The 15,629-nt window shown below is 44.5% G+C and overlaps 1 protein-coding gene across 2 annotated transcripts in view; it reads right to left on the bottom strand.

Moving 5' to 3' along the window:
- The window catches only part of LOC137369197 (phosphoserine aminotransferase-like), a 226,988-nt gene that overhangs the window by 186,989 nt on the left and 24,370 nt on the right, over nt 1-15,629 (bottom strand). For both annotated transcript variants that reach the window (XM_068029999.1, XM_068030000.1), the window contains exons 4-7: nt 13,145-13,217; nt 12,952-13,055; nt 12,634-12,808; nt 6,026-6,139 (exon numbers count right to left, since the gene is read on the bottom strand). In XM_068029999.1, coding sequence (XP_067886100.1) covers nt 6,026-6,139; nt 12,634-12,808; nt 12,952-13,055; nt 13,145-13,217 — 466 coding nt within the window. The remainder of the gene's footprint in view (nt 1-6,025; nt 6,140-12,633; nt 12,809-12,951; nt 13,056-13,144; nt 13,218-15,629) is intronic.

Here is a 15,629-nt window from a genome sequence, read left to right as displayed (position 1 = left end):
CAGAAAGGCCGAGAGGGGGGTTTTGACGCTTGGGCAACTCTCAACCTCCATAGTTTGCCCAGGCATGCGCCATGGAGAGGTCACTCCATAGTCGCCTCACAGCGACTGAAACAACACGGAAGGCAGCAGTTACGGGTTATAAGTCTAGTTCAATTGGCGTAGAGATTGGGCGCCACGGGTTGTCTTTGTCGGTGGGAGAGGTCATCGCTTATCACTAGACAGCTACCGCCCGCCTCAAACCGGGCAGCCCCCGGTCAATAAGGTTCTGTCCTGCCACAGTGCACCTGCTTCAATGGGTGCTTGGAGCTCAGGGTCATTGCCTGAAAAGTGGACTGCAACACCGCACCAAACAACATGAAAAAAGGAAAGAACGTACCAGCCCTTCGCTTTGCAAGCTGGAACGTCAGAACTGTGTGTCCTGGCCTGTCGGAAGACCTTACACAAATCAACAATTCTCGGAAGACCGCCATCATTAACAATGAGCACAGTAGACTCAATGTAGACATTGCAGCACTTCAGGAGACTCGCCTCCCCGCGAGTGGATCTCTGGCAGAGCAAGACTACACCTTCTTCTGGTAGGGTAGGGATCCTGAAGAACCAAGACTGCATGGAGTGGGCTTCGCCATCAGAAACTCCTTGCTCAGCATGATAGAGCCTCCCTCAAATGGCTCGGAACACATACTGTCCATCCGACTGCTCACCACCTCTGGTCCAGTACACCTACTCAGCATCTATGCTCCAACACTCTGCTCCCCACCTGAAGCTAAAGACCAGTTCTACGAGGAACTCCATAATATCATTTGTAGCATCCCCAACACCGAACACCTGTTCCTGCTGGGGGACTTTAATGCCAGGGTTGGGGCCGACCATGACTCATGGCCCTCCTGCTTTGGGCGCTATGGCATTGGAAGGATGAATGAGAATGGACAGAGACTGCTTGAGTTGTGTACCTATCATAACCTCTGCATCACTAACTCGTTCTTTCACACTAAACCCGGTCACCAGGTTTCATGGAGGCACCCAAGATCGCGTCGTTGGCACCAGCTAGACCTCATCGTCACAAGGCGAGCCTCCTTAAACAGTGTTCAAATCACACGCAGCTTCCACAGTGCGGACTGCGACACCGACCACTCCCTGGTGTGCAGCAAGGTTAGACTCAGACCAAAGAAGTTGCATCATTCCAAGCAGAAGGGCCACCCGCGCATCAACACGAGCAGAATTTCTCATCCACAGCTGTTACAAAAATTTCTAAATTCACTCGTAACAGCCCTTCAAAACACTCCCACAGGGGATGCGGAGACCAAGTGGGCCCACATCAGAGACGCCATCTATGAGTCAGCTTTGACCACCAAAGGCAAAGGTGCGAAGAAGAATGCAGACTGGTTTCAATCTCACACTGCAGAGCTGGAACCTGTCATAGCCGCGAAGCACATTGCACTGTTGAACTACAAGAAAGCCCCCAGCGAGTTAACATCCGTGGCACTTAAAGCAGCCAGAAGCACTGCACAAAGAACAGTCAGGCGCTGCGCAAATGACTACTGGCAACACCTAAAATAAAAGCAAAATACTGCGGATGCTGGAAATCTGAAATAAAAGCAAGAAATGCTGGAATCACTCAGCAGGTCTGGCAGCATCTGTGAAAAGAGAAGCAGAGTTAACGTTTCGGGTCAGTGACCCTTCTTCAGAACTGACAAATATTAGAAAATTAGATTAGATTAGAGATACAGCACTGAAACAGGCCCTTCGGCCCACCGAGTCTGTGCCGAACATCAACCACCCATTTATACTAATCCTACACTAATCCCATATTCCTACCAAACATCCCCACCTGTCCCTATATTTCCCTACCACCTACCTATACTAGTGACAATTTATAATGGCCAATTTACCTATCAACCTGCAAGTCTTTTGGCTTGTGGGAGGAAACCGGAGCACCCAGAGAAAACCCACGCAGACACAGGGAGAACTTGCAAACTCCACACAGGCAGTACCCGGAATCGAACCCGGGTCCCTGGAGCTGTGAGGCTGCGGTGCGAACCACTGCGCCACTGTGCCGCCCAAAGTCACAGGTTATAAGCAAGTGAGGTGGGGGTGGGGCAAGAGATAACAAAGGAGGTCTAGATTGGACCAGGCTACATAGCACTTCCTTCAAGTAAAAGGTGTCGCTATGGGTACCCGCATGGGTCCTAGTTATGCCTGTCTTTTTGTGGGATATGTCGAGCATTCTTTGTTCCAGTCCTACTCAGTCCCCCTCCCCCAACTCTTTTTCCGGTACATTGATGACTGTATCGGTGCAGTTTCCTGCTCCCGCCCCGAACTAGAAAACTTTATCAACTTTGCTTCCAATTTCCACCCTTCTCTCACCTTTACATGGTCCATCTCTGACACTTCCCTTCCCTTCCTCGACTTCTCTGTCTCCATCTCTGGGGATAGGTTGTCTACTATGTCCATTATAAGCCCACCGACTCCCACAGCTACCTCGACTACACTTCTTCACACCCTACCTCCTGCAAGGACTCTATTCAATTCTCCCAGTTTCTCCGTCTCCGACGCATCTGCTCTGATGATGTTACCTTCTACGACAGTGCTTCCGATATGTCTTCCTTTTTCATCAACCGAGGATCCGCCCCCCCACTGTGGTTGACAGGGCCCTCAACCGCGTCCTGCACCTCTACCCTCACCCCTTCCCCTCCCTCCCAGAACCGTGACAGGGTTCCCCTCGTCCTCACTTTTCACCCCATCAGCCTCCATATCCAAAGGATCATCCTCCGCCATTTCTGCCACCTACAGCGTGATGCCACTACCGGTCGCATCTTCCCCTCCCTTCCCGTTAGCATTCCGAAGGGATTGTTCCCTCCGCGACACCCTGGTCCACTCCTCCATTACCCCCACCACCTTGTCCCCGTCCCATGGCACTTTCCCCTGCAATCGCAGGAGGTGTAATACCTGCCCATTTACCTCCTCTCTCCTCACTATCCCAGGCCCCAAACACTCCTTTCAGGTGAAGCAGCGATTTACTTGTACTTCTTTCAACGTAGTATACTGTATTCGCTGCTCAGTGTGGTCGCCTCTACGCTGGGGAGACCAAGCGCAGACTGGGTGACCGCTTTGCGGAACATCTCCGCTCAGTCCGCAAGCAGGACCCTGAGCTTCTGGTTGCTTGCCATTTCAACACTCCCCCCTGCTCTCATGCTCACATCTCTGTCCTGGGATTGCTGCAGTGTTCCAGTGAACATCAACGCAAGCTCGAGGAACAGCATCCCATCTACCGATTAGGCACACTGCAGCCTGCCGGACTGAACATTGAGTTCAATAATTTCAGAGCATGACAGCCCCCCATTTTACTTTCATTATTAGTTATTTTTTCTTCCTTTTTTTTTTAACATTCTTTTCTACATTTTTTACAATTTTTTTTGCATTTATTTCATTTCATCTTAGTTTGTTCAGTTTGCTTACCCACTGTTTTTTTCAAGTTTGCACTTGCTGCTGTTCAATATTCAGTGTATTAACACCTAATCTGTACTAATGCTTTGTCTTTCAACACACCATTAACATATTGTTTGCCTTTGCTCCGTGACCTTTTGGTCAGCTATGTGGCCTGGTCCAATCTCGACCTCCTTTGTTATCTCTTGCCCCACCCCCACCTCACTTGCTTATAACCTGTGACTTTTCTAATATTTGTCAGTTCCGAAGAAGGGTCACTGACCCGAAACGTTAACTCTGCTTCTCTTTTCACAGATGCTGCCAGACCTGCTGAGTGATTCCAGCATTTCTTGTTTTTATTACTGGCAACGACTATGCAGTCATATTCAGCTGGCCTCCGACACCGGAAACATCAGAGGAATGTATGATGGCATTAAGAGAGCTTTTGGGCCAACCATCAAGAAGAACGCCCCCCCCTTAAATCTAAATCAGGGACATAATCACTGACCAACGAAAGCAAATGGACCGCTGGGTTGAGCACTACCTAGAACTGTACTCCAGGGAGAATGTTGTCACTGAGACTGCCCACAATGCAGCCCAGCCTCTACCAGTCATGGATGAGCTGGACGTACCGCCAACAAAATCGGAACTTAGTGATGCCACTGATTCTCTAGCCAGCGGAAAAGCCCCTGGGAAGGACAGCATTACCCCTGAAATAATTAAGTGTGCCAAGCCTGCTATACTCTCAGCACTACATGAACTGCTTTGCCTGTGCTGGGACGAGGGAGCAGTACCTCAGGACATGCGCGATCCAATATCATCACCCTCTATAAAAACAAAGGTGACTGCGGTGACTGCAACAACTACCGTGGAAACTCCCTGCTCAGCATAGTGGGGAAAGTCTTTGCTCGAGTCGCTTTAAACAGGCTCCAGAAGTTGGCCGAGCGCGTCTACCCTGAGGCACAGTGTGGCTTCCGTGCAGAGCAATCGACCATTGACATGCTGTTCTCCCTTCGTCAGATACAGGAGAAATGCCGTGAACAACAGCTGCCCCTCTACGTTGCTTTCATTGATCTCACCAAAGCCTTTGACCTCGTCAGCAGACGTTGTCTCTTCAGACCACTAGAAAAGATTGGATGTCCACCAAAGCTACTAAGTATCATCACCTCATTCCATGACAATATGAAAGGCACAATTCAACATAGCGGCGCCTCATCAGACCCCTTTCCTATCCTGAGTGGCGTGAAACAGAGCTGTGTTCTCGCACCTACACTGTTTGGGATTTTCTTCTCTCTGCTGCTCTCACATGCGTTCAAGTCTTCAGAAGAAGGAATTTTCCTCCACACATGATCAGGGGGCAGGTTGTTCAACCTTGCCCATCTAAGAGCGAAGACCAAAGTACAGAAAGTCCTCATCAGGGAACTCCTATTTGCTGACGATGCTGCATTAACATCTCACACAGAAGAGTGTCTGCAGAGACTCATCAACAGGTTTGCGGCTGCCTGCAACGAATTTGGCAGAACCGTCATCCTCAAGAAAACAAACATCATGGGACAGGACGTCAGAAATGCTCCATCCATCAATATTGGCTACTACGCTCTGTAAGTGGTTCAAGAGTTCACCTACTTAGGCTCAACTATCACCAGTAACCTGTCTCTAGATGCAGAAATCAACAAGCACATGGGAAAGGCTTCCACTGCTATGTCCAGACCTGCCAAGAGAGTGTGGGAAAATGGCACACTGACACGGAACACAAAAGTCCAGTGCATCAAGCCTGTGTCCTCAGTACCTTGCTCTATGGCAGCGACACCTGGACAATGTATGTCAGCCAAGAGCGACGTCTCAATTAATTGCATCTTCGCTGCCTCCAGAGAATACTTGGCATCAGGTGGCAGGACCGTATCTTCAACACAGAAGTCCTAGAGGCGGCCAACACCCCCAGCTTATACACACTACTGAGTCAGCAGCGCTTGAGATGGCTTGGCCATGTGAGCCGCACGGAAGATGGCAGGATTCCCAAGGACACATTGTACAGCGAGCTCGTCACTGGTATCAGACCCCACCGGCCGACCATGTCTCCGCTTTAAAGACGTCTGCAAACGCAACATGAACTCCTGTGACGTTGATCACAAGTCGTGGGAGTCAGTTGCCAGCGTTCGCCAGAGCTGGCGGGCAGCCATAAAGGCGGGGCTAAAGTGTGGCGAGTCGAAGAGACTTAGCAGTTGGCAGGAAAAAAGACAGAAGCGCAAGGGGAGAGCCAACTGTGTAACAGCCCCGACAAACAAATTTTTCTGCAGCACCTGTGGAAGAGCCTGTCACTCCAGAATTGGCCTATATAGCCACTCCAGGCGCTGCTCCACACACCACTAACCACCTCCAGGCGCTTTTACCCATTGTCTCTCGAGATAAGGAGGCCAAAGAAGATGAAGGTTCATAATAGTAAAGCATTAACTTCCTGATCAGCATTTGTCCTCAACTGTGTTGCCTTATTTTTATTATGACCAAATGAGCATTCAGGCTGAAAAACTTAATGTTTAAGAACACTTTTTAAAGAAAGCAAATACCAACAGAGTATAAGCAATGTCATTTGTGGCAAACTCACCAATTAATGGGTTTTTTCTAACATCCAAAACAATTAACGTACTACTGGATTGCAAGATATCAAGCAAAGCTTTGGCTCCTTTATCAGAAATTCCACACTGCTGCAAATCAAGCGCTGTAATAAAAGCAGAATTTCAATAAATGTATTTCATATCAAATATGAAGCATATAAATACAGTATTAACTTTTTCCAACTACAGGTATATTTACATAGTATTTACAACACAGAAATAGGCCATTTGGCTGAACAGGTCCATATTTGTGATTATGCTGCACATGAGCCTCCTCCCGCCCTTCCTGATCTAACCCCATTAATGTATCCTTCTATTGCTTTCTCATGTGCTTATCTAGCTTCCCCTTAAATGCATCTATGCTACTTGCCTCAACTACTCCTTGTGGTAGTGAGTTACTCATTTTAACCAGTCTCTGGGGAAGAGAAGGTTCTCCTGAATCCACTTTTGGATTTATTAGTGATTATCTTATATTTATGAGCCCTAGTTCTGGTCTTGCCTGCAAGTGAAAACATCTTCTCTACATCTATTTCATCAAACACTTTCACAATCTTGAAAACCTCCATCAGGTCATCCTTCAGTCTTCCCTTTGAGAGAAATGAGCCCAGCCGGTTTGATATTTCCTGACACCAGAACTGAGAGGTTATACCGATCATGCTTGAGAATCATTTTTGCATCTTCTCCAGTGCTTCTCTATCCTTTTTATAAATATGTAGAGCAGAATTTGATCACAATACTGCAAACGTGGTCAAACTAAAGTTCTGTACAAGTTAAGCATAACTTCTCTGCTTTTCAATTCTATTCCTCTAGAAATGAACCCGTGCTTAGTTTGCTTTAGGCTTTTAGTGACTTCGATATCTGCACCTCCAGATCCCTCTGCTCCTCCACCCCATTTAGACACTTTCCTAGGAATATATGGTCTCCTTATTGTTCCTACCAAATGTACCATCTCACACCTAAACTATATTTCAGTTAATTTTCCAATTACACAATCATTCCGCAACTTTAATAACGTCTTCCCAAATTTTAGCGCAGTCCTCTTCTGTATTAATTACGTCCCACAATTTGGTGTCTTCTGCAAATTTTTTATACTGTACTTCTGATTCTACAGTCCAAATCTTTTTCGTAAATAAACAGTAGTCCCAGCAGTGATCCTTAGAGAACATCACTTCCCATTTTTTGCCAGTCGGAGTAACAATCTTTAACCCCTAGTGTTTTCTGTTCTGTAGCCAGGACGTTATCCATCCTGCTACCTGTCTGTTAATTCCACATGTTCTGACCTTAATCATGAGTCTACTACATGGTACCTTATAGAAGATCTTTTGGAAATAAAAATATATTAAGGCTACGCATTACCTTCACTGCCACTTGTTATTTGCACACGCAAATCTAAATTTGTACCTCAAGACTAAAGTCTGGAACACCATCACCAGAAGTACTTATTGTTAAGCCAAAACAGTTTGTTGTAAAATAATGCACACAAGTTTAATAAAAAGTTAATCATGCAAAATATCAATACATTCTAACTTTTGCTCAAAAAGAGATGATCAGTTTTACTCAGCAGGTTTGGCAGCATCTGTGGAGAGAAACGGAGTTAACTTTTCAGGTCAGTTCTGATGAACGGTCACAGACCTGAAACATTAACTCTGTTTCTCTCTCGACAGATGCTGCCAGACCTGCTGAGTATTTCCAGCACTTTGTTTTTATTTCAGATTTCCAACATCCGTAGTATTTTGCTTTTATGATCAGTTTTAGATGCTTGAAAACTACCCAAAAATCAGCAAAACTGTTGAGCAACTGGTCTCCAGAAGAGTTCCTAATGGGAAGTACAATTTTCAGATCAAGAAAGCAAGCGAGAAGAGGGTGGCAGACAGGCAAGGGGGTTGAAGAGCCCAGCCACCTACAAGAGATGCCAGTGAGGTGTAGTAGGACAGCATAAGCAACTTTAATTTACAATATTTAACATGTTAATTGCTTACTAAATGCTCTGCAAGAGCAATTCAGCTAGTCCCACTCCCAGCCCTTGGCCTGTAGCTTGCAATTTTTTTTTTATCTTCAGAAACACCACCACCTGCAAGTTCCCCTCCAAGCCACACACCATCCTGACTTGGAACTATATCGCCGTTCCTTCACTGTCGCTGAGTCAAATTCCTGGAACTCCCTTCCTAATAGCACTGTGTGTGTACCTACCCCACATGGACTGCAGCAGTTCAAGAAAGCAGTTCACCACCACCTTCTCATGGGCAATTAGGGATGGGCAATAAATGTTGGCCATGAAATTAATAAAAAAAAAGGTGCTTATCCAATTCCCCTTTGAAAGCCATGATTGAATATGCCTCCACTACCCTCTCAGGCATTGCATTCCAAATCCTAACCACTTGCTGCGTAAAAGGTTTCTCATGTCGCCTTTGGTTCTTTTGCCAATCACCTTAAATCTGTGTCCTCTGGTTCTTGGCCCCTCCCCTGCAAAAGGAACAATTACCCTCTATCTACTCCCCTCATGATTTTGAACACCTGTATCAAATCTCCTCTCGCCCTTAAATAAAAACAAAATACTGCGGATGCTGGAAAACTGAAATAAAAACAAGAAATGCTGGAAACACTCAGGTCTGGCAGCATCTGTGGAGAGAGAAGCAGAGTTAACGTTTCAGGTCAGTGAGCCTTCTTCAGAACTCCTCTCGACCTTGTTACGATCAGGTGAGAAATGTGTCTAGGAGTCTTTTGCTGTCTTTACCTGGTCTTATTGTAACAGGGTTTTATTTTTAAACACAGTATGTTTTGAGCTCCCCCCTTTTGTGAATCCTTGTTCACAACTTTCCAATTATAAGGCAAAGAAACCAACACACCAGGTTCTCAGGTTTAAAGGAGAAAGATGAAATTTATTAAACCTTAAGCTTAAACTCTAATACGGTTCATGCCTATGAATATACGACACGCCCAAGCTAGCATGCACACACGATATACACATACAGATAGGGACAGAAAAGAGAAGAGGAAAATATAGTGGAGAGGGGTTTGAGGCAATAGCAGAAGAGTCTCTTGTTTACTGTGCTTCGAGCTCACTTGATTGTAGATAGTCTTGCTGTTCTCGGGGCCCAGTGTTCCTTTTAAACCTTGTTCACGTAGGAGATTTTTCTCTCTCTGAGTTCAAATGTTTTCACAAGATGCAGTTCTGAGGGAGAGAGATGGAGACAGGCAGGCAGGAGAGGAGGTAATTCTTGCTTCAGTTCCAGGAGCACATGACTTTGAGTTCAAATTCTGTTTCTCCAATTTAAAACTCCCCTAGCTGGCCAGCAGGTCGTCACGTGACCGACTAGTTTGACCAGGTCTCTTCTCTGTATTGGGGCAGGGACTGGTTCCTTTGTTTCAATACTGTCTGGTACTATGCAAATGTCCTTCCAGTCAGGGGCTTGCAATTTTAAGTTTTAATGTCCATGTGGCAAAATAATGTGTGCCTCAGTCTTGGTAGGTGGGGAGCTTGCCTGACAACCTTCTCTTCGGAGAACAATCCCAGCTCCTCTAATCTATCCTCTTAACTGAAGTCCCTCATTCCTGGAATCATTCTCATTAATCTTTGCTGCACCTTCCCAAAAGCCTTCATATCTTTCTTAAATTATGGTGCCCAGAATTGGGCACAATGTTCCAGTTGAGGCCGAACCAGTGTTTCAGAAAGGTTCATCATAACTCTTGTGCTTTTGTATTCCCTGCCTCCATTTATAAAGCCCAGTCACCCAAATGCCTTTTATACCACTTCCTCAACCTGTCCTGCCACCTTCCATGGTTTGTGTACATACAATTCCAGGTCCCTCTGCTCCTACACCCCTTTCGAATTGTATCCTTTATTTTACATTGCCTTTCCTTGTTCTACCTACCAAAATGTATCACTTCAGTTCTCTGCATTAAATTTTATCTGCCACGTTGTCTGCCCATTCCACCAGCCTGCTTATGTCTTCTTGAAGTTCATCACTATCCTCCTCACAGTTCACAATACTTGCAAGTTTTGTGTCATCTGTAAATTTTGAAATTATGCCTGTACAACCAAGTTTAAATCACTTTCAAACACCCAAACTGTGAACATTACCCACCAGTAAGAATTTTGAGTTGTGCTGGAAAGAGTATTTTCAACTTTATTAACATGAGGGTGAACCATATGTCAGTTGTGGCTCAGCTGGTCGCACTCGCGCCTCTGAGTCACAAGGTTCCAGGTTCAAGTTCCACTCTAGGACTTGAGCACAAAAATCAAGGCTGATACACCAGTACTAAGGGAACGTTGCATTGTCAACAGGCCATCTTTCAGATGAGCCATTAAACTAAGACCCAATCTGCCTGCTCAGATAGATGTAAAAGATCCCATGGCACTATTTCGAAGAGGAGCAGGGGACCAGTAGCCTGATCAATATTCATTCCTCAATCATCATCACAAAAACAAACAGCTTATCTGGTCATTATCACATTGCTATTTGTGGGATTTTGCTGTGTGCAACTTGGCTGCCGCATTTCCTACATTACAACAGTGACTACACTTCAAAGTATTTTTTTTTTATTTCATTGGCTTTGCAACACAGTGGTCAGGAAAAGTGCTGTATAAATGCAAGTCTTTCTTTTAGGAACAACAAAAAATGAAAATACTGAAGATCAAATAAAAACAGCAAACACTGGAAACACTCAGCAGCTCAGTTAGTACCTGTGGAGAGAACAGATGAGAATGTTTCATCGGCTTATTCTTCAATGAGGCACTTTTAATGCAGGATGTGCACATTGGCGTTTCAACCTGGTACATGGGAGGAGGACCCAGCATCGGCCTTCTGTTTTCTTCTCCTGGGCCGCTGGAGCCCGTCTCAGCTCTTCACGTATTCTGCATCTCAAAAGTTTTTTTAATCTAATTTTGCCCATTTCTTATGTTAATATCACTTCAGCCACTAAACCATTTCCCATTTAAATACATAACAGATCATTCTGCTGTGCGCATATGCATTTCCCTTCTGCTTTCCTGGGTTCAATTGCTTTATAAATCCCACTTATCTGACATTTTTTTTACAGTTTTGATGGCTAGTCTAATTTGAAACGTCGACCAAACCTATTCTCTCCACCGATGATAACTAATGTATTGTGATTACAGGATCTATATTTCTGTTGAAATTTATTCACTGGAGTTTTTTCAGCTTCTCTGGATCTCAAACTTTTTCTCCTTTTGAGGCCCCTCAGGTCACATACTACCAGTAGGTTGAACAGGCAGGCGCCTATCAACACCACTGTACAATGAGTAGTGCACAAGAACCTCAAGAAACGAGCTCTGATTTCCCCCTTAGCCAGCACTTTTTGGGAGAAGTTGAGGGGGTGGGAGAGAAAAAGGAGGCGGGGCAACGTGGTCCTGGAAATCTGAGAATTGTTTAGAATTAGAAATTCAAAACTATTGTAATTTCTGGATTCCAAAAGGGAGTCCTATATTTATAACTGCTTTCTGGCAAAGGATTTACTTGAAAAAGGATCCCCTTCAATACTCAGCTGCTCTGTATTGTCACAATCATGGCATTTGATTTGGAAATGGTCTGCTATAGGGATGTTAGGTCTCTTACTCAATAGCCAACCTGCTCAGCATCAGGGTGTTAATCACCCAAAACCAGCTCAGCTGGGCAGGACATGTCATTCACATGCCCGACACAAGACCTCCGAAGCAGCTGTCCTACTCAGAACTTGGTTCGGAGTAGCAGATTCCCAGCAGGACAGCAGAAACACTTCAGAAAAGTCTTCAAAGCATCCCTGAAGAGATCAAATATCCCCGTCGACTCATGGGAGTCCCTGGCTCATGACCATCCTAGATGGAGAAAGCTCATTCGGGAAGGCATCGTACATCAAGGGACCTCGTCAGGAACATGCAGAGGCAAAGTCGAGGCATCAGAGGGAGCGCACAGACCTCCAACCTACTCATCTACCTGACCCTTCAAGCACCATTTGCCCCTCATGTGACAGAGTCTGTGGATCACACATTAGATTTTATCAACCATCTCAGAACCCATCGAACCAGAGTAGAAGCAAGTCATCTCGATCCCGAGGGACTGCCTAAGAGAAGAGGGACGAGCCAGGACTGATTCAAGGATAAACATAAATCTTTGAGGCCTGTCAACAACAAAGAAAGATTAGGATTTGGAAATCTATTTTAAACATTTGGAGGTTTTTTCCCATGAAAATAGGGTAGCATGCCAAAATAGGTCATTTTGTTTCATTGCCAACTGGGGACGAGTTCAAAGGTCAATGACACCAAAGTGATCATCTTTGTGAGAGTGCGCCAAATCCCATATCCATTTGATATCAGCACAGCCAGGTTAGGGATCAGAAGCTGGAGCACAGCTAATTTTCCCTCTCCTTAATATAAGAATTCTTGACTCAACTGCAAGCTGGTTAAGATCAGCAAATTTAACAGACTAAAGATGAATTCTGGGAACTGATCCATGTTTACATTTCAAAACCAACTGAAACAATCACCACTGATGGGCTACATTGAATAGGAATACACAGGAGTATGTTTATCCTTCATACCTTTATGCTTAAAATTCATCTATTTATCAAAAACAGCATAATTCTTTCAGCTCAAACTTACCTTTAAGCCAAAGGTCATCTTTGAGGGCTTCTGCAAAGGCAGTCGCTCCAGTATCACCTATCAGTGTGTTACAATTCATGGTAATGCGGCGCAAACCAGTCATGCAATCTAGATCAGGATGCCTGTAACGAAGACTCTCAGCCCAGACTTGACTATGTCTTTTTGTTGCTTGATGCTGTATAAAACAGAAGTACATGACTTTTATAGCATTTAATTATATTGCAAAACAAACTTTATATAGAATTGCTTATTGTATTTATGTTTGAAAACATAAAAAAATACAGGCACCTCAAACAAGGAAGAGGAATAAAAACCTGCCTTGATAATACTGGTCATGTGCTCTGCTCCACGCCACGTTAAGTTACAGCCTGTGAAGTTAACGGTTTTGATGGTTGCAGAATTCTTCACACTCTGACAAATGACTAAAGAAAAAAATAGATTTTACAAAATGTGATTACTTAACATTATGAGCTCCCTAGTAATAAAAACTCTGGTAAAAACAGTAACTTACTTTCCAGTCCTTCATCTCCGATTGGACAATAAGCTAATGAAAGGTTCTGCAGTGTTTTTGTCCTGGATAAACCCTAAAGAATTGCACAGGATATTTACAATTAACATATCTATAAGCAATTATGGATATAATGCACTAAGTACATTAACATTCTGTGGTTGCCAGACTTAAGTTTGAGAAGTATTCATAGTGACCAGCTTCCTCTTTTGTAATCAACTATCAATTACCATTTGATAAAATTAGTTATTGAGTTCTTTTTAAATTATTTTAGTTGGACAATCTTGACTTTTTGAAGACTTGGGGCCCCGATATTAATGGGGAAGCAGGGAGGAAGCGAGGCCATGTGTCAGCAGCTGAGAAACCTGGAACTGCTGGGAAGGCAGAAGCCCTGCCGAATTTAACTGCAAGACATTAACTTTTTAAAAAATTCTGTTTCTCACCCTGTAGCCGCTGGTCGGGCAGGAAAGCCTGCAGTACAAGACAGCAGCCGGGGACCGCTGGGAAAGAATCTGGCACTCGAAAAGCTAAGGGGTTGGTAGGCTTGGGGGCAGGGGAAGGGCTCAGAGTGCAGCAACTATGAAGTGGGGAGAAAGAAATGTTTGGGGGCGGGGGGGGGGGGTGGTGGCAGCAGTGGGAGGGAGATTGAGACTGGGGTTATAGGTAATGGGCGATGGCAGGACGGTGGGGGGGGCACAGAGATGGAGACAGCAGGGTGAAGGGCGAGGCAGTGGCAGGAGGTTTGTTTGAAGGGCATGGAGAAGCACTCCTGCTCCTCCTGGCCCACAAGCAATGCTGAAAAAGTACTTAACTACTGGAGCTGGCAGCTTCCGCCTCCATTCAGCTGCCTGATTTTTTCAACACATGGTAAGCCTGACCACAGCCGTTTAATTCAAATGGTTCTCAACATTTGAGGAATGCAGTCTTATTTAAATATGAAAATCAATAATCTAGCTCTGCAAAATAGGGTTACTTAGCTGTCCCGAAACCAGATGCAATAAAACCAAAAGTAGGCACATTTGTGGTGGGTTGGTGTCATCTTTCACATTTTTAACAATTTAACCACCAACTCTCCCACTTGTCAAGGGCGGGCCCAAAATACCCCCCAAAAGACTCCTGGCTGGAGCATGGTTCCACAGGCACACTCTAGTATCTAACTCAAAGGGCTATTATTTACATGTGAGCTTTAGCATGCATTCAGAGCTGAATACAATCATGTCTTCACCCAATATCCACACACACATAATTTCAACAGGGACTTATTGGATAGCGATCAGGAACAAGAAAGAGTTATTTTCCCCCTTCCCAACCTAGGGATACTGAAGCCTGAGCAGCGCCCAAACCACTGCCCCTGCCAATATCAGCTAACTCAACACAGGTCGAAGAGAAGATGGAGCAGGAAGTTCATTGCTTATAACTGGCTCAGCAAATCACCAATATGCGTGATCAGAGAAGGCACGTTATAATTTTTAATATTTTGGTATGAATATCAATGACTTGGAGCACACTAATTGGCAGAGACATCAGCGGTCCACAAAAGTCACTGACAAGGTATGTATTGTATCCAATGCATCCAGGACTAACTTTTAAAGATTGTGATTTTCAGATGTCAGAAGGCAGCTTTTTGAGCTTCAAATATGTGACACACAACATCTTGAATCCTTTTGATAAAATTTTGTAATCACTCCATTTGGATTTTTAGCTACTTGAGCCAAGCCAAGAAGGCGGTTTTCTGGATTTTGAAAAGAATTAATAGGGTAGATAGAAAAACCTTATCCACTGGTGGGGTAGTCTAGGACAAGACAGAACCTTAAAATCAGAAAATGGCCATTTAGCGGTGATGTTCAAAAACACTTTGTACACAAAGGGTGGAAGAAATGTGGAATGCTCTCCCACAAAAAGGAGATGCTAGCTCAATTAATTTTAAATCTGAGGTGATAGATTTTTTGCTGGACAAGGGCTTAAAGGAATATGGAGCCAAGGAAGGTGGATGGAGTTAAGATACAGATCAACCTTGATCTCACTGTATGATGGAATAGGCTCAAGGGGCTGAATGGCCTATTCCTGTTGCCATGTTCCTAAACAGAAAATTACTATCAAGTGACGCTTACTTACTGCAAGCTAAAATCTGTGGTGTAAGCCTACATTAGATGCACTTCTTTCTACTGCCCAGAGTTTAGCAATTTGTTTTCTCCACCAAATATTCCCCAGATCCTCGTTAATACAGACAGCAAAGAAAGGTTACAAGAAAATATTAAGTGAACCCGAAACATTTTATAAACATATAAAGTGTAAACACACTTAGATAGGGAAAAAGTTGGGCCTATGAAGGACATAAAAGTGAAATTTATGTAGAAGCAGAGGACATGGCTAAAATATTAGATGAGTACTTTGCACCTGTGTTCACAAAAAAAATGATGTGAAGGCTACACTGAAAAAAGGACAGTTATGGACAGGATAGCAATAGAAAGGACGTACAAGATTAGCA

The sequence above is a fragment of the Heterodontus francisci genome, chromosome 4 (assembly GCF_036365525.1).
Source record: "Heterodontus francisci isolate sHetFra1 chromosome 4, sHetFra1.hap1, whole genome shotgun sequence".
NCBI classification, from domain to species: domain Eukaryota; kingdom Metazoa; phylum Chordata; class Chondrichthyes; order Heterodontiformes; family Heterodontidae; genus Heterodontus; species Heterodontus francisci.
This window is presented reverse-complemented; position numbering and strand designations above follow the sequence as displayed.